Source organism: Leptodactylus fuscus, chromosome 5, assembly GCF_031893055.1.
Source record: "Leptodactylus fuscus isolate aLepFus1 chromosome 5, aLepFus1.hap2, whole genome shotgun sequence".
Classification (NCBI taxonomy): Eukaryota; Metazoa; Chordata; class Amphibia; order Anura; family Leptodactylidae; genus Leptodactylus; species Leptodactylus fuscus.
The window spans coordinates 123,463,424-123,483,839 of NC_134269.1; the positions used below are offsets into that span (position 1 = coordinate 123,463,424).

At 34.8% G+C, this 20,416-nt stretch overlaps 1 protein-coding gene across 1 annotated transcript in view; it reads left to right on the top strand.

Moving 5' to 3' along the window:
• TAFA5 (TAFA chemokine like family member 5) overlaps positions 1-20,143 on the top strand; it is a 445,101-nt gene extending 424,958 nt beyond the window's left edge. Inside the window, exon 4 of the mRNA XM_075274184.1 lies at positions 16,899-20,143. Within this exon, the coding sequence (XP_075130285.1) occupies positions 16,899-16,907 (9 nt within the window). The 3' untranslated portion in view covers positions 16,908-20,143. The remainder of the gene's footprint in view (positions 1-16,898) is intronic.
• The last annotated feature ends 273 nt before the right edge of the window (positions 20,144-20,416 follow it).

A 20,416-nucleotide genomic window follows, 5' to 3' on the forward strand; every position in this document is an offset into this window, starting at 1 on the left:
GTCAGAAACAAAGCCAAGGTCAATAACTATAGAAGTACTGCAAGAATCAAACACAAATCCAAGGGAATAAGTAGAAGGAGAATTGAAGGCAAGCAGAGGGTAGGCAGCACATATCAATCATATACTGAAACAAATGGGTAGCAAGATCTACAAGGAAATACCTTGTCACAAAGCAGCACGTGAAACAACTGACTGAATAGTTATAGCAGGCCTAAGGAGCTCAACCAGCATGGCTGGGGAGCAGTAGAGATCAGGAAAAGGAAAACCATCCGCTGTACCGATGCAGCAGAGCATGGAAAATAAAAGAAAAAAACCAAAGTACAGTACAAAAGAACCTGGGGAGGTATATATCAGTTGCATTAAAAATGAATGCTATGGAAGGAGTTAATTGTTTCTTCGAGTTGGTCTCCCTTGTTATTAGTTATGAGAACAACCACTGTGACCATTTTTTTTTTTTTTATCATTGGTGAAGTTGTATTGAGCAGTGTTATGCCAGGCTACCTGCTGTCCATCTAGAGTTGGCACACATTTTATTTGAGTTTCCTATTCGTGTTTAGCGAATAGTATTTGTCGAATATCTAACTCCCATAGGAATGTGTGTTAGCGGCCGAACACCAAGGGGTTAAGCGCAGTGATTATTTGACATTCCTATGGGAGCAAGGTATTTGACGAACACTATTCACTTAACACTATTTCCTATGTTTATGTGAAGATACTGTAAATTGTACAGGATATGATAGAGCTAGTTAGAAAGGTTTGAGGGAACCTGACGGGTGGTGAAGGGACTGTAAAAGAGATATCAACCACACCCAAGAGGTAAGAATAGCAAGGGGACAGTGTGACTAGACTGAAATTTACACCCACCCCTATGACTACTTACATTAAGTTTACAATTTTCAAACATTATCATATTTCACCATCCTGTACCCAGCTTTTCCTGAATTTACGGTGCACTTAGCAATGTACTAAGCTTTGTTCTATTCACTAAAACCACCAAATAATAAGCACCTACAAAGCTAAATCCGCTAAAGCCCTAAAGCCATGCTACTAAAAGCTTTGCCTATCCCACGTAACATTCCATTCTAGTAGTGTGGTTACAAATAGAGCAAAGTTTAAGTTGACACTAATAACTTGCTGCAGCAAAATGTCTTATCAGAAAACACAACACAAGTCAATGAAAACCAATTGAAAGAGGCAAGTTAAAGTTTGTTGCTACATAATAGTTGGGGCAACACGATGGCTCAGAGCTTAGCTGGAGTCCTGGCTTCAAATCCTGCTAGGAACAACATCTGTAAGATGTTCTCCCTGTGTTTGCGTGCATTTCCTCTCATTCTACAAAGACATACTAATAGGAGAAAAAAAATGTACATTGTGGGTTCTATATGGGGCTCTCAATCTACATTAAAAAAAATAAAAAAAGAAGGAGGATTAAGCTTAACTTTGCTACAACTGTATTAACAGCCATACTCTATGGATAACAGCATTGTCTATAAAGACCTTAAACCCAATTCTATACAATGCCCACATTTAATTGTGAAATCTTCTTCGTACTTGTGTCTTCTTGACTCTAGTTTGTTTACGGCTAGATTTGGATGTTCCTCTGCTAACTAGGTGATATTTCATCCTCACATTTCCTCGGAGAATAATTATCATGGGCTAAGGTCAGTATTTATCACATAATTATTTCTAGAAACCATGTGAGTGTGTACAGGGTGTCATCGAACCATCTACACCACTGTGCAATCCTATATGAAATTAGGAGGATATGAGACTTGAACCATAAATTGCTCAGGGACTTTATAATGAGTGAATCATTTAATCAATTGATAGTGAACAAAGTGAAGATTTGTAATTACATTTTACTGGATGCTGAAAGCTTCTTAGTGACAGTCAACTAGAATAATTGGATTTTTTTCTCACTTGTTCATTTATTTATAATCTTTATGTTGCATTTAATATTGTATTTATTAGTTAACATTAAAAAATATCTTGAAATACTACAACATATATTTGTAGAAATGCTATTTAACATAAGCTGAGATGTGTACACATTATTTCATCCATTTATAATATTATTTAATCCATCTCTACAGTAGCAATGTTTTTTTGTCTTTATTATTTGATGTCTCTGAAAGTTCAACATATATTTGGATATTAAATTAGGTGCCTTAATCTGTACAGTAGTTTCTTTTTTGAGAGGACAAATGTCTGACTATAAAGACAAATTGAAGCAATTTAATTCAATTGGTTGCATATGGTAATTAGAAATATATGGAGTACTTAGGTCTAAATGGACTGAATAAAAGCTTTTGATAGTGTAGCCAATTTTTTATTTTTAGAATGTGTGGGCCTGTGGTTCTGAGTTCAAAAGAATTTGACCCCATTATAATGTAAGGGACATGGTGTCTCTCTGTTTCAAAGATATTAAACTGAGATATTTCAACAATAAAGTAGATTATAAACCCATAAGAAATAAAATTTAGTGGTGAATTTCTCCATTTAGCTCCAAATTTGTTTTTCTTCTGCTAAATGGTGTGGGCTTATAACGGTGTCAGTGCTTGGGTCCACCGGACCAATCTGTCCATACAGTACCAACCATTTCCTTTTTAAGGTTATGACAAGGTCAGTATGGAAAAAGGCACTGATATACATTTTCTGCAAATTCAATCCATGATTTTTCTAACCAGCGCCTACATTTTCTAGATACCTTAATAATCAGAACAGACCAATAGAGGAATCATTATTTGATCTCATTGTAATTTTTACAAAGAGTTACACAATTTTAGACCTTCAACAAATACCTGCAACTTTTCTGCCTGTTCGGGTCTCTTTGCCACCCTCTGCACGTGTTCTGTGGCGCAGGAGACGGGTTCGTTTTGATTCTTTCCTTAGGGTTTTTCACTGCACTGTGTGAATACTACTCTATCGCCTCTCCTCTGTGGTTGAGTTTCCACCACAACTGTCTCCTGCACCTTGTTTATTTCTGATCATCAAATGGTTAATTTAGTCTGGCCTGTGTTATTGACAGCCTGTGTTATTGACAGCCTGTCTCCCAATCAACCCTGGGTCTTCGGCTTCCTATATACAAGCCATTAGCCCACACAGCCATGCTGGCTATTGAGACTCTGTCCTTAGATTTTGTCCCTGCTAAGCTTCTCTGTCTACTCTATTACTGACCTCTGGCTTCCTTTTTGACCATTCTCTTGGATTTTGATTCTGTACCGCATTGGTCTACTGTTACTGGACCCTTGGCTAGCTGACCTAGCTTTGTTGTTGTTTTTGTCTTGTCTTTGTTCTGAGTTGTCACCTATACAGGAAAGTCGTTGTCAACCAGTTGTCCTCTGCCACCTAGGGCAGTGAGGCAAGCAAGTAGGGGCAGTGGTAGGTTCAGCTTAGGGCTCACTGTCTTGTTGTGCCCCTTCCTCCAGGGTTTTCCAGCAGCTACTGGGGAATTGCTCCTCTAGCAATTCCCTTACAATAACCTTTGTAAAATACAGTATCGTTGAGTGAATTCTTACACGTTGACCCATAAGGTGATATTATTTGGAGGACTCAGCTTTTTATAAATATATGAACATTTTTTGAAGTGTCCATGGAAATAGATACAGGAAAAACTTTACATAGTATAAAATTATGAGTTAATGTTTATTAGAATAGAAAAATATATATTTATATAATTTATATATTTACATCTTTGCCATTGATAGTTTGCACTTAATATTTATTGGGCTTAAAGGGGCTCTATCAAGTAGCCTTTAGAAAGGCTATTTCACTCCTAACATTTGTATGTAAATTGCCTCAGTAGTTTTTGAATAGGTCCATTTTTATTCACATGCTAATTAGCCTTCTTAGTGCACCCTGGAAGTGTCTGTGTACACCATCTGCTATTCTCTATGCATGAGAACAGAGAGGCTGCTGTGCTGATGACTCACTTCTCTGCTCTCGCACACATAGAGAATAGCAGACAGTACACACAGACACTTCCGGTGCATGGAGAAGGCTAATTAGCATTTGAATAAAAACAAACTTATTCAAAAACTATTAAGGCAATTTACATACTAAAGGTATGTATGAAATAGCCTTTCTAAAGGCTATGCAAATATGTGTTTAGCTAAAAATGACTTTTCCCAATGATAGAGCCCCTTTAATCCTTGAAGAAGCTCATAGTTAGCTTCCTGTAGTATGGCGCTTAATCAGCCTGCAACTTCATTGGCCTTGGATCTCTGTGTGTTCATCATCTGTGGAATGATCATCTTCACACATGTCTCAAAATGAGAGCCAGTCAGACAGGCTGACCCAGGCATATGTGTCTGTGATTTATATTTATTGGATGGGGTGTACCCTAGCAACCACAAATTCTCTCACTGTCTATGGATAACACCAAAATAATTTGTACTATTGACACATCCGTGTATTCTCAAATAGAAGTGTTTTGCCAGCAGAATAGAATTGACCCTTACATGCCATGAATATTGTAATTCAATAACATTTAACACCATTAAAAAAAAAAAAAACTGCTGTATAAGGATAACAGGGATAAAACACTATCTGAGAATGAAAGTGACACTAGGTTCACATGGAAACCCAATCCGCTGCAGAAACCCTAGACTATTGTAACACTTTTGCCCATTTGGGCCTCTGCACCATCCTCCGGTCGCATGCTACAGCAGAAGAAGCAAGTCCATTTGTAATCCTTTGCTTCTGCTGTTTTTAGCACAGCTGGGTTTCGTTGCTGTGCCAGTCCAGTGAGTACTATTTGTTTGTCCTGTCTGTGTTTTGTGTTTTCACCAGCAATATAGGAAGGGACCATTGCCCAGTTGTCCTCTAGCACCTAGTGTAGTTGAGGCAAGTAGGCAGGTACTGTGGGTGGGTTCAGCATTAAGACTCACTGTCTTTGTCGTTCCACCTTCCTCCCAGTTTCCAGCAGCAGCTACTGAGGAATTGCTCAACAGGCAATTCCCTAACAACTATAATGCTTGCAGGACTTTTCTCTCCGCATTTTTCCAGCGGATTTGGGAAAAGAAACCCTGAACAGAATCCAAGTGCAGGTGTGAATCTAGCCTTAGATATTATAAGAAAGTCTTCAACATAAGTCTTTAGTTGAGAACATTTTGAAACTATATACACTATCTCAACCCATCTGTTACCTTCAGAAATTTGTTTTAAGATATTGCAAAAATTGACATCTTATATATATTTTCAAAACTATTTGCATCTTCATTAGATGTGAGAGTAGTCCTATGTCTTCTTAAGCTAGCCATGTACATACCATAAGAGAAACATCAGCCATAACTTCTGATTTACGGCAGAGCTAGATGACCAGCAAATGTGTATGGGAGCACTAATGCCAGTTTTTAGGGGAGATAATGATCAGGCAGTTAGATTTCAACAGCCCAATCCTATTGTTCTTTAGGAAATAAGCTGCTGCCTGAAATGCCTTGGAAAACATATACATACTCAAACAAGCCAAGTTTGCATGTGTTGGAAGTCAGGAAAGTTAGATTTTGGCTGAATGAACTTATTTGTTGGACAGCTAGTTTAATTGTTTAGCCAGCCTTAGATCACTGTTTCCAGAGTCAGTAGAAGAGGTTTACCTTGGTCCAATTCAATTGCTTTGCAGTTATTTTACTCATACAACATACTAAACATATACTTTGATCTTAAGTATTTAGTTTTAGGTTTTTATTTTTTTTAATTTTGCAGGTCCAAAGCACATAAATGGTTATTCAGCAGAGGAACACTGGTAAACAAAGTGCCTTGAGGGCATTTGTCCTTATCACGGAATCTCTATAAAATTTGGCATCTTTCAACACAAATGTCAGTTTTTGATCAAGGAATCCGCAGAGTGGAACAGTATTATTAATGTAGGTCAGATCTGAGAGGCACTGCCAGAGCTAGGGAAAGAACTTAAAATATATCAACAATCCAATTTAATCCTTATTGAGTATATATACTCAAAAAGATATTTTAGAATTTGCAATAGCAGATGCCATGTAAATAAGGATTTTAGTGTATGTGTATATATATATATATATATATATATATATATATATATATATATATATATATATGCAATACCTGTAACAACAACCTTGAAATGTCCACTACAACACATTATACTGTCATTTATGTTTATGCTAATAATTCAGTACTCATGATAGTTAAAGAATATATCCAGTATGATGCCCCCTTGCCAATCTAAAACCTTCATAATGTTTGCTGGGCATTCCACTAAATGTAACATTACCTTTACAATGTTTACTCACAAACTGCAATCTAGTTACTAAATATATATTTCCTGACTACTGTATACCAAAAGTAATGGGAAACCTTTGTCCTGCACCAGCACACGCAATATATAGCAGTCACCACAAACCAGACGGTAGCATTTTCCTAGACAAAGGGCAATTGCAAAAGAAGTATATCATGTGGTTTACACATTTTGCAGTGGGATCTTATGGGAAATGTATGCCATTGTATGTCTATACAGTGACATTCATTATAGCCTTCTACATATCAGGAAGTTTTCCTGACATATAAAATCAACAACAGGGCAAGATGCAGTGTACACAGAGCTTTATGTGGTATCAAGCCAGCAACCCAAAAAATGTTGCTTTATTTTTTTTTTTCACAAATGATCATTTATGTTAATCTTTCAAACAATGGTTGGCCAGAAAGCTGTTTGATACTCTCACATACATGTAGATATTAGTTTGTTGTATTTGCTAAACAGACTCATAGTCTCCATAATACAGTAAAATTTACCATATTGTATAAATAACTGATACCAAAATCCTGAGTGCAGGGCTCCCATTGATCCTGAGAATTAAAGGATGACATCACAGGTTATTTTCTGGGGCCACCACTGTGCAGGGGAACATCGTAAAAGGAATGCTGCTTCCCCCAGGATCAGTCAGGGATTCTAGATGTCAGACCTCCACCATTCCTATTGATATCCTAGTGATATACAATCAATTTAAAAGATAGAAACAATCCTTAATATATTAAACCCACATATATATTTCACACAAATTAGTTTTTCACACGTAAATATACATAGACATTGTACACACATACAGAATCAACTTGAACTTGCTAACTTGCTGCACTCACAACAGAAGTCATTGTCAGCAGCTATCAGAAGCAGCCAGCAAGCTCCTTAAGAAGTACTGTTAATGCCTTCCCCTACTTCCTATCTACTAGTGCCCAGAGGATATACCCTGCATGTCCACCCCAAACTATGCCGGTGGTTTCCCCAACTCTTATACACTTTGAAGTGATTATTTTTGGCAAGAGTTGTTAGGGATGGATATGTACACACATTAGATAGATAGATAGATAGATAGATAGATAGATAGATAGATATGATTTATGGAAAATAGTGTTTATCACACTGAATTTGTGTTATTGGATCGTTTTTAAAATAGGAATTGTCAAACCTGGTATAGAACCCAATGCAGGTCTTATATCCTCATGGAATAGGTCCTCTGGATTTGTATGATTGAGTTGAGCATAGAATAAGATAGGCTAAACTGTAATATGGGATACTTGTACACTCATTTAGTCCCCAAGGTCAAATGTAAGTCTTGTAGGGTATGAGGTTTTTAGAATTTCAATGGCACAGTATTTCCAAACGGAAATAATATCAAAGTCTTTATATCAATTTTAAAAGTCTCTGTCTTCTTTTCAGTTTGGTTTTACAATACTCCCGAGCGCACCTTCACAATCTTGTTATAGTTAAAGATTCAGTACTTGACTTGGTTTGTTAATTTATTCGAAACACTTATACAGGTGTGCAACAAATATCATTCTGGGAAAGCAGACAATATTTCTGCCTGGCATACACTATGAATCATCCAGTGCATGAAATATGATAATGCCCTTGTCTGCTTTCAGCTTCAGTGTTGTAAACATATATGCCAACATGAATCATTGAAAGATTTTCAATTGGCTTTTACATATTAATATTTTAAGAAATATATGTGAAACTTTATAAAAGACACAGTTTCATATGCAAAACATAACCTCATAGTCAATTTACTAAAAATCAACCAGTTATACTATCAGATGTATTCTATATACTATAGCTATGAAGAAGACTGAATTGGGGCAAAACTGTTCTTCACACATCCATATACCAATGCATCGCTGTTTTATTATTTTCACATCATGTATTGCTCTTTGTAGTTGATTTGTGATGTTCATCAATTACTTTATTAGGAATCCTGCCAACTATGAATGCAGGTTTCAGCATAATGTCCTGTCAATCTTCTGTCTTTCTGCTTCATCCTTTAATTAGAAAGTGGATTTAGTCTTCTCGATTTTCTAGTAAAACATTCACAATCACTGTTACTTTCAAGTCAATGGTAAATTGTTAATTTGCATGTTTTGTTTAACTCAAACAATATGTTCTTCTTATAACAATGTGCACTTCAATCCAACTACGGGATTTAAAATGTCAGATATAAATACATTGTGCTCAATATTATGACTGTTTGTGTTACACCTTTTTTTTTTTTTTTATAAAAGTGATGATGTATTCTGTCTACGAGAATATTATTTCCTTTGCAGCATTATTAGGATTACAGGAATGGAGAGTACCAGACTGAGGCAGCATGGAATAACCATCAAAGTAGCCAATTGGAACCCATATTTCATTTTCAAGTACAACTTTAAAAAAAACAAACTTAAGACTAGATTATTATGAAATTTTTTGGATTATTGGCTCATTGGCTTTTGCCAATGCAATTTTTGGAAAACGTTAAAGTGCAATGGTCAAAACGGCAAAAAAGACTGCAGTAAAAAAGGTGTGGGTCTAAATGTTTTTTTTTTCTGTTATGGACAATGAAGCTGCTTCAATTCTTGGAGCCATACAAATATGGATATAATCAAATTATTATTATTATTATTATTATTATTATTATTATTAGTAGTAGTAGTAGTAGTAGTAGTAGTAGTAGTAGTAGCAGCAGTATCAAACTTTTACTTTTGATTTGTGAATAAAACCTATATATTGATACAGTGTGAGTGACATAGTAACTGCAGAATTTGTACCTCACTGGTTTTAAAAAGATTTCTTTCGCACAGTTTCTAAACCGTACTTAATCTTTTCAAGTGGTCCCATATGATCTTGAAAGCTTGTGAACAATATCTATGTACACTACTTTTCCTGTCCTAACAAATGTAATCTCTCTCAATGTCACTGTCTGTCTGCTATTTCATTGCCATTTTCTTGCAGTCATGAAACCTGTCAGTCACCAGTCTCCTTATTTATTTTGTCTCTATTTTATCGGAAGTGTTTCACTGTTTTCTTATTGCAGGTTAATCTTGGCTATACAAGACACAAGAAAATATATTCTGGATATGAATATGAAAATTATGTTAATAGATAAAATGCGTTATTTACATTTTTTTGTAATTTTTTTACCTTTTACTAGGGCTGGGTTATTTTGCCTAAAAATAAAATAGCCATTTTATTCAAGCTTTTGGGCAATTCTCAACTTTAGTCTTGATTTTTTTTTTTTTTTTTTTGGTTTTTACTTAAAGAAACTAAAAAACGTTTAGTGAGCTGGCACAGTGATATAGCTGATACAGATTCTTCATCTTCCAACCCAACTACTAACTACATTAAAGATACTGTTGATCTGTTTGTGGAAGAAGGAGAAAGCCTGCATGAAATATACTAGATGCTGGGACAGGACAAATATCGATTCACAATTCTGATGAAATCAATTTATTTCACTTAATTGTCCAGTTCTTCTTTGTACATTGCAATACATTTTTGAAAACTGAAAAAGTATAAGCTATATTGTTTTAACCACTTCCTGCCATGGGCATTTTTCAACTTTTGTTTTTTGTTTTCAACTCCCTGCCTTCCTAATCCCATAACTTGGGGTGAAATTGGAGAAAAATTGACTTTGTTAGTTTTTCTTACAGCCTTTATTATTATTATTATTATTATTATTATTATTATTATTATTATTATTATTATTACTGTTTATTTATATAGCACCATTAATTCCATGGTGCTTTACATTTGGGGGTTTACATACAATACACAGAATATACAGGTAGATATAATACTAACAATGACTGACTGGCACAGTGGGGTAGAGGGCCCTGCCCGCGAGGGCTTACAATCTATGGGGGAAGGGGGTAGAGACAGAAGGAGAGGGGGGAGAGGGAGCTTTTATTTTTGCAATGTTCACTGTCCAGTCAAAATGACATGTATCCAGTAATGTATAGGTCAGTAAGATTCTGGGGATACCAAATTTATATAGTTCTATGTATGTCTTAACCTATAACAAAATCCAAAACTTTGCAAAAAAAAATTCTTGGAGTTGCCAAACTCAAAACTTGTTTTTATATTTCCATGTGCAGGGATGCATAAGGCATTTTAAGGAGCAAGATGTACTTTTTAGTCAAACTACTTTGTGAAATGTCTATTGCTTTTTATTCATATTTTTAGAAGAGGCAAAAAAAAATGTGTAAGGTGAATTGGGTAGAAACAGGAGGCTGGAGGCATTTCCAAGGGGTGCTTCTTTGCGCTGGCAGATAATCAAGTGCAAGGAAATTCGCAAGCTATAGTTTTGAGAAATTAAATACAGTGGGCAGAAGTGGCTAAGTTTAACAAACCCAGTGCAGTAGTGGTATCTGATGGACCAGGAAACTAGGTATGTGATAACACAGGGGAGTATAAAAGTAAATTGTTATCTAGTTTTCAGTAGGTAACACAATATCATCACATGCACGCAAAGGGTGTAATTCAGATCCCCCAATCAGGGCTGTTTTAACACATTAGTGGGCCAGTGCAAAGGTTTCATAAGTGGGCCCCATCATCACCACTTAGACATACCTGAAGTGCACAGATTATAGTGCCCCCTAAGTGACCCGCACACAGTTTAAAGCCTCCTTAGTGGCCCCATAAAATCTAATGTACCTCATACAGTTAAATGCCCCTAAAGTGGCATCACACATTAAGCTACTTCCCCAGTGGTCCCTCATGTATTTTATCATAATGTCCTCTTCCAGTCGTTCTCACAGTAAAAATTTCCTCTCTGGGTTGCACCTACAGTTTCATGTCCCCCTCCAGGTTGTCCCCACAGTTTCTTGCACCCTCTCCAGTTGCCCCCACTGTTTCATGTCTATCTCCTGTTTGCCCCACAGTTTCATGTCCCCCTTCCAGGTGCTCACACAGTACAATTGATCAAGAAAAGTAAAAATCTAATACTCACTTTTCCTCATTCCCTTGCACTGTACACTTCAGTCCCTGTGTCAAAAGACTTCAGTGTGCAATGAGCACGATGTAAGTGATATTAAGTGATATTAGTACTAGAGATGGGTGAATCAACTCATATTGAGCCATTTTCAGCCTGAATATTTCAAATTGTTCGTTTTTACAAGACCAAACAAAATGGAGTTTTATCTCATGTGAACTGAAATGTTTGTCTCATTATACTGTAGTGTTTCTTCAGACCTCAGAGTGTAATAGGTGAAGGCCCAGGGGAGAAATAAAATAACAAACATTCATACCCAACTTCCTTTACCACTTCTGGAGCTCTTTGATATGTCCTGCACTCTCCTGGTGATGTCATTGCCGAGGCCTGTGATTGAGCCATAAGCAGTGACATGGGCAAGCTGAGGGTCATAACGTCATGACGCTCAGCATGCCCATTTCACTTCTGATGCCCAAACAAAAGCCTCAGGAGTGACCTTGGGTGCATTAGATCTTAATGAGGATAAGAAAGAACACCATACACCACAAGGAGGCCCAAAAGAGGTAGGGGAAGGTGATTATGAATGTTTTTTTTTTTTTTTACACCTCTACCTCTGAATAGACCCCAAAATATAATAACTTTATATTCACTTTGACTAACTTTGACTGTGTTTTCCTTATCATGATCAATCTGCCCATGTAAAGTCCTGTCCCTTGGCTCCCAATGAAGTATGGCTGAGCCATAATATCATTCAGTAATTGCATGCTGTGCATGCCTCAACACTTAAAAAAGATCAGTGAGTTCTTCATAACACTCAGGTGTATATTCTTAGACTAAATTGACTTGAGGCAGGGTTACCATCCAAGAACAGTTGAAAACCAAATCACCAGGGCCACCAGAATACCAAGATTGGATTTATTAAAATACAATACCAAACAGGAAAACAATCGGGAGCTCCTGGTCGTCACATATAACCCACACCTGGAGATGCTGAGAGGAATCACACGCAAATTAAATCCACTACTGCAAAAAGACAACCGTCTAAAATCCATATTTTCAGACACCCCTCTCCTGTGCTACAGACAGCCACCAAACCTCAGGAATATGCTTGTTAGCAGCTCACTGTCACCTCCAACTAACACAGGAACATTTCCATACGGACAGAAAAGGTGCAAAACCTGCCCTCACATACTGATCACTGACAGGATGCAGATACCAAACTCTTACAGGGAATATAAAATCCCAGGTACATTCACCTGTAACACACCTAATGTAGTGTATTTAATAATGTGCACCAAATGTTCCACTGAAAATCTGTATGTTGGAGAGACCGGTCAGAAGCTCAAAATGAGAATGAACGCACATCGCCATACAATTAGAGAACAGAGAATGGACCTTCCCGTGCCAAAACATTTCTGCAATGAAGATCATAATATCACCAATGACATGAAAATTTTGATTTTAAAAGGAAATTTTAACTCTGGAGAATGGAATGAATGTCTCACATGGGTTTATGTCATGCTATAGAAATCACTGAACTAAGACAGCCATAAACATAAGAACCTGGGACCTGTGAATTGTTTACATGTTTATACTAATAACTTCTCCTCATCCCCATCCCTCCTGAAATCCTATCCCTATGTGTCCTGTTGTACATAAATATGCAGCCTTCAGAAATTGTTCTTAGTTATATCTGAAGAAGAAGCCAAAGAGCTTCAAAACGTCATATTCTGTCATCATTATGAGTTAGCCATTAAAAAGGTATCATCTACTGAAGACTCTCAAGTTTTTTGTTTTTTATATTTCATAAATTGACTGGTGAATATCTTCATACCATGCTTTTCTTAACACATGGACTGTACTGGCCATTGAGTATCTTTTTTTTTTTTTTTAATGTAGATTGTGAGCCCCACATAGAGCTCACAATGTACATTTTTCCCTATCAGTATGTCTTTTTTGGAATATGGGATGGAAATCCATGCAAACACGGGGAGAACATACAAACTCCTTGCAGATGGTTTTTTTGCCCTTGGCGGGATTTGAACACCAGAACTCCAGCGCTGCAAGGCTACAGTGCTAACCACTGAACCACCGTGTGGCCCCCATTGAGTATCTTTATACTGGGAATGCCTCCACAATTTGTCACAGTAACCTTTTTGATAAAATTAAATTACTGTGAAATCAATTGACATTTTAACCAATAATTAACTAGATTCCAATAAATTCATCGAGAGGAGCCCTATAAGTACTTAGGGTGTTCCTAGCCATTAGGTAATACTTATTTGCATTAATCTTAAGTACAGCTTTAATATTACAAATAAAGCTTTAAGTCATAAAAAGAACGTATCCCTATTTACAGACTGAATATTCACACAAAATACAAGGTGATTGGAGAGAAAGGCAGTTTTATTAAATAAAAAAAAAAATGGACCATTTTTTACGGTTCCTCTTCGTAGCAACTATGGCAGATTATTACTGGATCTTAATTGTTTGCTCTCCATGATCCTAACCAATCATATTTTATAATAAATATAATAAATCATCATTTCTAAAACATAGTTGAAAAAGTAAAGCCCTTGTTAATACCATAAGGCTTTATAGTCTTAAGTTGATTAATCCAATGTGGAACATGCTTCAAAAGCTTTCTATCGAGATTGCCACATCTTGGACCTTCCCTATCATGTATAATGTCTTGATATTGGAGAATCGTTTGACATCTTTACATGCCCAGAAATACAACTTTGTAATTGTTGAATTGTCTTTCCCAGATATAGTTTGCAACAACTACATTGAACCACATACATTTCTCCATTGCTCTTAGAGTTTTAAACCTGTTTAGTTGGGATCATCTCCTTATTATAGTATTTGAGAAGCTCCTTTGTGACTGTAAGAGCAAGAAACACAAGGATAAGAGTCTCCTAAATTACATCTTAACCATGTCCTCTGATGTACCGTATCTCAGTGAAATGGCTATAAATCAGAATATCCCTTAAAATTGGTAACAAAGTTGTCACAAAGAAAACATTCACATTCCAACAAAATCCACACATCATCTATATAACAATCTCTGAACAAAATATAGCTTGTGTAAAGTGATAAATGTTCTGTGAAAACATAACACTATAACAATCCTTTTATCTTCATAAAAAAGATTTACAAAGGTTGATGCACCTACTGTTCCCATAGCAGTATCTTTAATTTGACTGTAAATGATGGTCCTCCAAGCAAAAAATAATTGAGTTAAAAAAAAAAGTTCAAAAGAATAAGTATAAACTTATTGTGTGCTTTTAAGTGCTTACTCTTACCCCAAATCATGTTTATTGGTTATATATATATATATATATATATATATATATATATATATATATATGGACACCTCATCCAAACTTGCCTAAAATATATCTAGTGACCTCTTAATCTCATAGATCTTACTAAACACATCGTTCATATCCTTAAAGTATGAGAGCAAGGACACTAAAGAAAGTTGAAGAATTCAAAATACATAACAAGTATCGATATCCTGTATTAAATTATTGTATCCAGAGACCATTGATCTTCTGGACAATGCAACCAACTAGTAGGATTGAGATTATATGTGAATTTATATTCATCCTTGATAAGTTTATGAGTCTGCCAAAATGTTATACAGTTTGTTCATGTATTTCTATCATGGTTTACGTTATGTTGCCAGGCATTATTATTGAACATTATAAATCATTAGTGGAAGATTCAGAATGACAATGTAAAAGATGTAAAATTCACAAATGGTACAGAAAGGTATTTTCTTGGCTAAATATGTCCTGATATGTGTATCACAAGTTTTGCATTTTCTAAGAACATGTGTTTGTGATAGCATGTTAAAAGATTTGCTAACTCACCTATTTGTGCCAATGTTAATACAGCTTTTCTATGTTAACATGTGCTGAAATATACACATGTTGAATATTTCAAAGCTGAAGATTTTTATATCAGATATGTCAAGTATATACAGTAGATTTTGAGGGGTTTTTTTTTACAGTTTCATGTGCGTCTTCATTGATGGGCTAATGGTTATACATTAATTTGCTTAAAACAAAACCAGATTAAATCTGAAAGTATCATAGCTGAATATATGTCTTCTTCAAAGTTTAAGAAATATGAATAAAGAATTTAGAAACAACAAATGGTAAGCTGAAAATTCTGAACACACAATTGCATTTATTCCATATAAAATTGTATAGCTTTGGATAAACAAGTTGTATGCTTTAAAATGATTTCATATAGAAGTGTGATTGATATTTCTAACTTCAGTCTTACAATAGGTTTGGATCATTAATTTTTGCTGCTGTCATATTAAAAAATGTTCAGTGTTTTATATTTTTGTACAATTTGTTCTCAGTTGTACCACTGCAAACTGGCATTCATGTCAGCTAAGATGAAAAGCGAGGAGCTAAAACCAGGTTTCTATTCCGTTATGCTTACAACACAAGCTATAGCAGCCCCTCATTCATTTTATAATAAAGAGTGTTCTTCAACTAACAATTGATATGGTAAAGTATAAGTGTTCAATTCAATATGTATTTAATAGAAGTTAAAGGGGGTTTCTTGTGAAAATAACCATATTTAAACTTGTTTAAATTTCATAGAGTTTTAAAGACTTTCTTTTACCATCTTAATGGTGACAGCCTTTTCTTTTTATTAGTTGCGAATGGAAACGACCATGAATGCAGAAACTTTTTAGGTTTTTGCACTTGTCAGAAACCCAGACATGACAGTGCAGGGACAATGAATGCACACGAACAGAATCCGGTCACAATAAGAATCGCATGATCGAGTTTCAGACGAGTGTCAGAGTATGGAAAGTACCTGCATTCATGGTCGTATCCATTAGCAACCTATCAAGAAATAAAGTCACCACTATAATGCATAGAAAAATCTTTAAAACTCGGCACAATTTTAAATTATTTATATTTTCAAAATGTTTCTCTTGTTATTATCTAAAAGGTTACTTAAATACCATATGTGAATACGAAAATCATACCGGTATTAGATATGTAGGTATTTATTATGCAACATGGATATAAATAATTATTAATAAGTTTATTTGTTTAGTGAAGTTTATAGGTTAGGATTGTAACATCATTATTAGCATTTAGTAAAATAATTTCAGGTCTATCTACAAATATGCTAATGATGAATGAGGAGTTATGTTAAATGTACATGTATCTTAAATAACTGTATTATAAATCAGTACAATATTCTTATCCCTTCATGTATTAATATTCTACATTTGTTTGTGTTGCTTTTATAGTATTTTATGCTAAATTCTTTGTTTTAGATAAGATGTTCTTGTAATGCATATAATCAATATATTTTTATTACAGCGTGATGCTCAGTGTGATGAATGAATTGGTAAATTTCCATGTCTAAATGTTGTATTTCCTAACAAAAAAACAAACTATTCAATGAAATTAGTTCAAAGCAACTCATGTCCGTCATTTTAATTACTTAAGGCAATATCATAGGACCTTGTCTTTATGTTATTTTCTGAGTAGTTTTTATACCTTTAGAATAAGCATTGTTTAGTTCATTATAGTCTCCTTTGAGATCTGAGCATACTTACTAAAGGTTACATTTACAGAGAACAATAGAGACTTGAAAGTAAAATATTGACTTACAGTGTGTGTGTTTATTGATCTACAGGTCTCCTGACAAATGCAACAACCATACCCTGAAAAAAGGACTTCAGGCTTGTGAGAGCTATGTACTTTAAACAAATTCACTGCTGAGGATCCTCATCTTGTACGTCATCAACTGTCTGTTCCCCGGTATCTCATAAAAGACGGCCTAATTTCTCTACATTATGAGCTAAACTTTGTCCTCCCATGTAAAGGATCACTGGCAGGAAGAACAGTGTATGTTGATATGAGATATGCTTGGGCATTAGCAATACAGATCATGGTTAACATTTCATCTACGATATGTGTACACCACTGCTAGACTTGATGATACCAACTTCTCTGTAACTGAATATTCTACCATTTTGAAGAGTATTCTTCCCCTTATCAGCCTTAGAAAGAAGACTGTTTTGTCTACATGAGGACTAAAGTGCAAAAGAGAGTGACTCCTTGTGCCCTGGACTGACCGAATCGCTTTTATTTTCTTATTGTTGGATATAAATACAATAGACCAAAGAGTAAAGCCTATGTTAAAAAAGGACACTGACCTAATATCATCAAGCATATTGGGGTTAAATGTAAAGGTTAAACATGAATGCTTCTTATGATTTATCTAAAGGACATGTTTTCAGCCTTTCAAACTCTGGAGTTTTACTATGTAGTGGACATCAGTATGGACAACTGCAGCAAAATGGATGCAGAAATAGCTCTTCACAAGAACATCTAAAGAACTTAATGGAGCATGGAGAAAACAGTAACAGCCTATGTTTTAAAACACATTTCACACAACAGAAACTGTCTTAATGATATCTTTATTCCTCTGTACTTAGAATGACATTCCCATACTAAACTCATTTTCAGTTTTAACCAGTAAAATATGCCTCTTCTACAATTCCATTTTGATAGTTGAAATTGGATAAAACGGTATTTGCAAAAGAGCATGTTTGGTCACGAGTGGCCTCATAAAGTACACCATTTAGCACCAGAAAGAAAATTAAAGAAAAAAGTGACACTTGTTTGAAAGAGATCATTAAATGTATTTTGAAAAGCCTAAAGTTATATATTTAACAGTTTTTATATGTTGTATATTTGTAGAAAATCCTATTTAACAATTAACGTGGTAACTCTGCAATGGAAAAAAAAAATGTCAGAGTTCTGTTGTGTTTATTACTTCAGTTGTCTCTGAAGTCACCAGTGTAGTTTTGCTTTCTTCCATTGGGACATTTTGGATGTAAAGCATGAGCAGAGAGGACTCTGTAGAAAAAGCAAAAGAATAATGTTTATATAATATAAATGCATTCAACCATTGCACTGTTGGAAGGCATTTTTTTTGTCTTTGCGTACTGGTACGAGTAGTCAAAAACATCTACATTGCTTTTTCAAGTTACTTTCAACCCTTCTTAAGGATGCACATATTCTACAGTTTATTGGGATATGTATCATGAGTCCACGTAGTCCTATTGTGTATGCAGATCTTAATGATATTTATCATTGTAGACCATGGCTATGTGTCCCTTAATACATATCACCCATATTCTGTACAAGAATTACCTCATCTTTAGAAATCTATTTTTATTCTTCAGTTTCATGAAGCAAGCAGTTAAAAATTGAATTGTGTGGAATTTAGTCATTCTATATAAACTCAAATTTCTGTTGTATTTTCAGAGAAGCTAGTGTGTTCCAGATTAGTGTACTGTCTTCCGGGCAGATTTTTTTTTTTTTTTTTAGTTATTTACCTTACTTATATTACAATTGTTTCAACAAAAGCATTGAAAACTACCACATTTAACTCTACTTTTACGTTTGTCTAGTTCTAGTATACTAAATGACATGCAACATTGAATTGCAGGTTAAAATCACAACCTTACTAAGAACAAAAATGATCTTGGAGGAATTAGAAATGGTAGTAACACACCTTATGGGGATTGAATGGCTCTGGATGAATTAAAGGTTTCCAATTATTTTATTGTAGGGCTGCTGTTACAATTGTTTAAGTTATCATGAGATTAAATATATTTTGGCATAATCACTTTTTGTTCCCTTTCGTTTGACTAATACAAGTTATTTTTGGGTGTTTGCCCAGTGTTTTTGACAGACACCATTTTCTAGTATTAGGCATAAGAACCTGCAATAAATGGTGTTCTCAAACTGATTCTTCTTACCATGTTTCCAACTCATTGCGTTAACTCCTTCACCTCGCAGAGTTAGTCATCAGCATTTGTTAAAGTAACACTTTATTTAGAAGCAAGCTCGGCAATTGGAATTCATATCCCTCAAGTGATCATATGATGCTGATACAAAGTAATGGAAATAACTTTTTTTCTGCTGAGTTCAGATGGAAATTCTGCAAATATGAAAGCTCTTCTTACAACAGAGAGCCAACTTTTATTAAGTATTGAAAAGATCAAAGACTAGGCTCTCTGGTTCTCATTCCTTTCGCACTAGACATAATGTTAACCATTTAATAAAGTTCAGTTTACTTTGTAAGCGTGTGGCTGCAAGGATTACAGGTTGTTTCAACATCATCATCCATTGTGGGATATAAATTGATAAGACAAAAGTGTGTGAATTCTTCACATAACATATGCAGTATCTAAATTACAGTCGCGTGTGACATCCTTCACACTGTACAGTTCATTCCAATTAATTTTGTAGCTAATAGTGTGTCTTTTCGGTAGACTTTAAACTCAGGGATGAAGGGGTTAATGTACATACAATGGAGCAAAGTAGTTATATTTTATGCACTCAAAACAGCTGAAGGTGTTCCATTTTTATTGCTTTAAAGTATTTGCTGTTGTATTGGTATAGCTACCGTAAATTATAAAAAAAATAAAGATAAGTCTTTTTATGGAGCCTTTTGTTCACTAAAACATCATGTGGTTAGTCCCATTTATACAGAGAGGTTTTTTTTTTTTTTTAATGAAGATGTAAAGTTTTCTTTCACAATGCCATTATTTTAGAAGTGAATTGCCAGATAGAATTACAAAATTAACTGAATTATGCAAAGTTATTGTTTTTGAATAATACTTTATAACACCAATTCAGAATTATGTGCAGAATTTTGTACTGAATAATTTCATTATATAGCTTTATAAGGGTCTTTGCTGATTTTTACTGTTACAAAGCTCCAAATCCCATGTAGTTTATCAAATAGTCATAAAGTTATATGTTAAAATTTCGTGTCATTTCAGCCACCACAAGCGGGTGAAGTAACATTGTGTGCATGTACTTAGCTTTCCCCCTATGGCTATTTGGAGCTCTGTAATATAAAACAAACAGCAATTCCTGTCAAAAATATAATAATAATAATAATAATAATAATAATAATAATAATAATAATAATATATGAAATTTAGCAGGACTTAATTTTGCACATATTTATATTTACAATAAATCAAGATGGTGTTCAAAGAAGAGCATTTCCTTATTTGCATTTGTGTGTCATGCAAAAAAATACATCATATAGTACGTATATTAATTTTAGGGGTATGGAAATCTGGATTAAAGTTAAAACATGTTAGACTGTCATGAATTAAAGTTTAG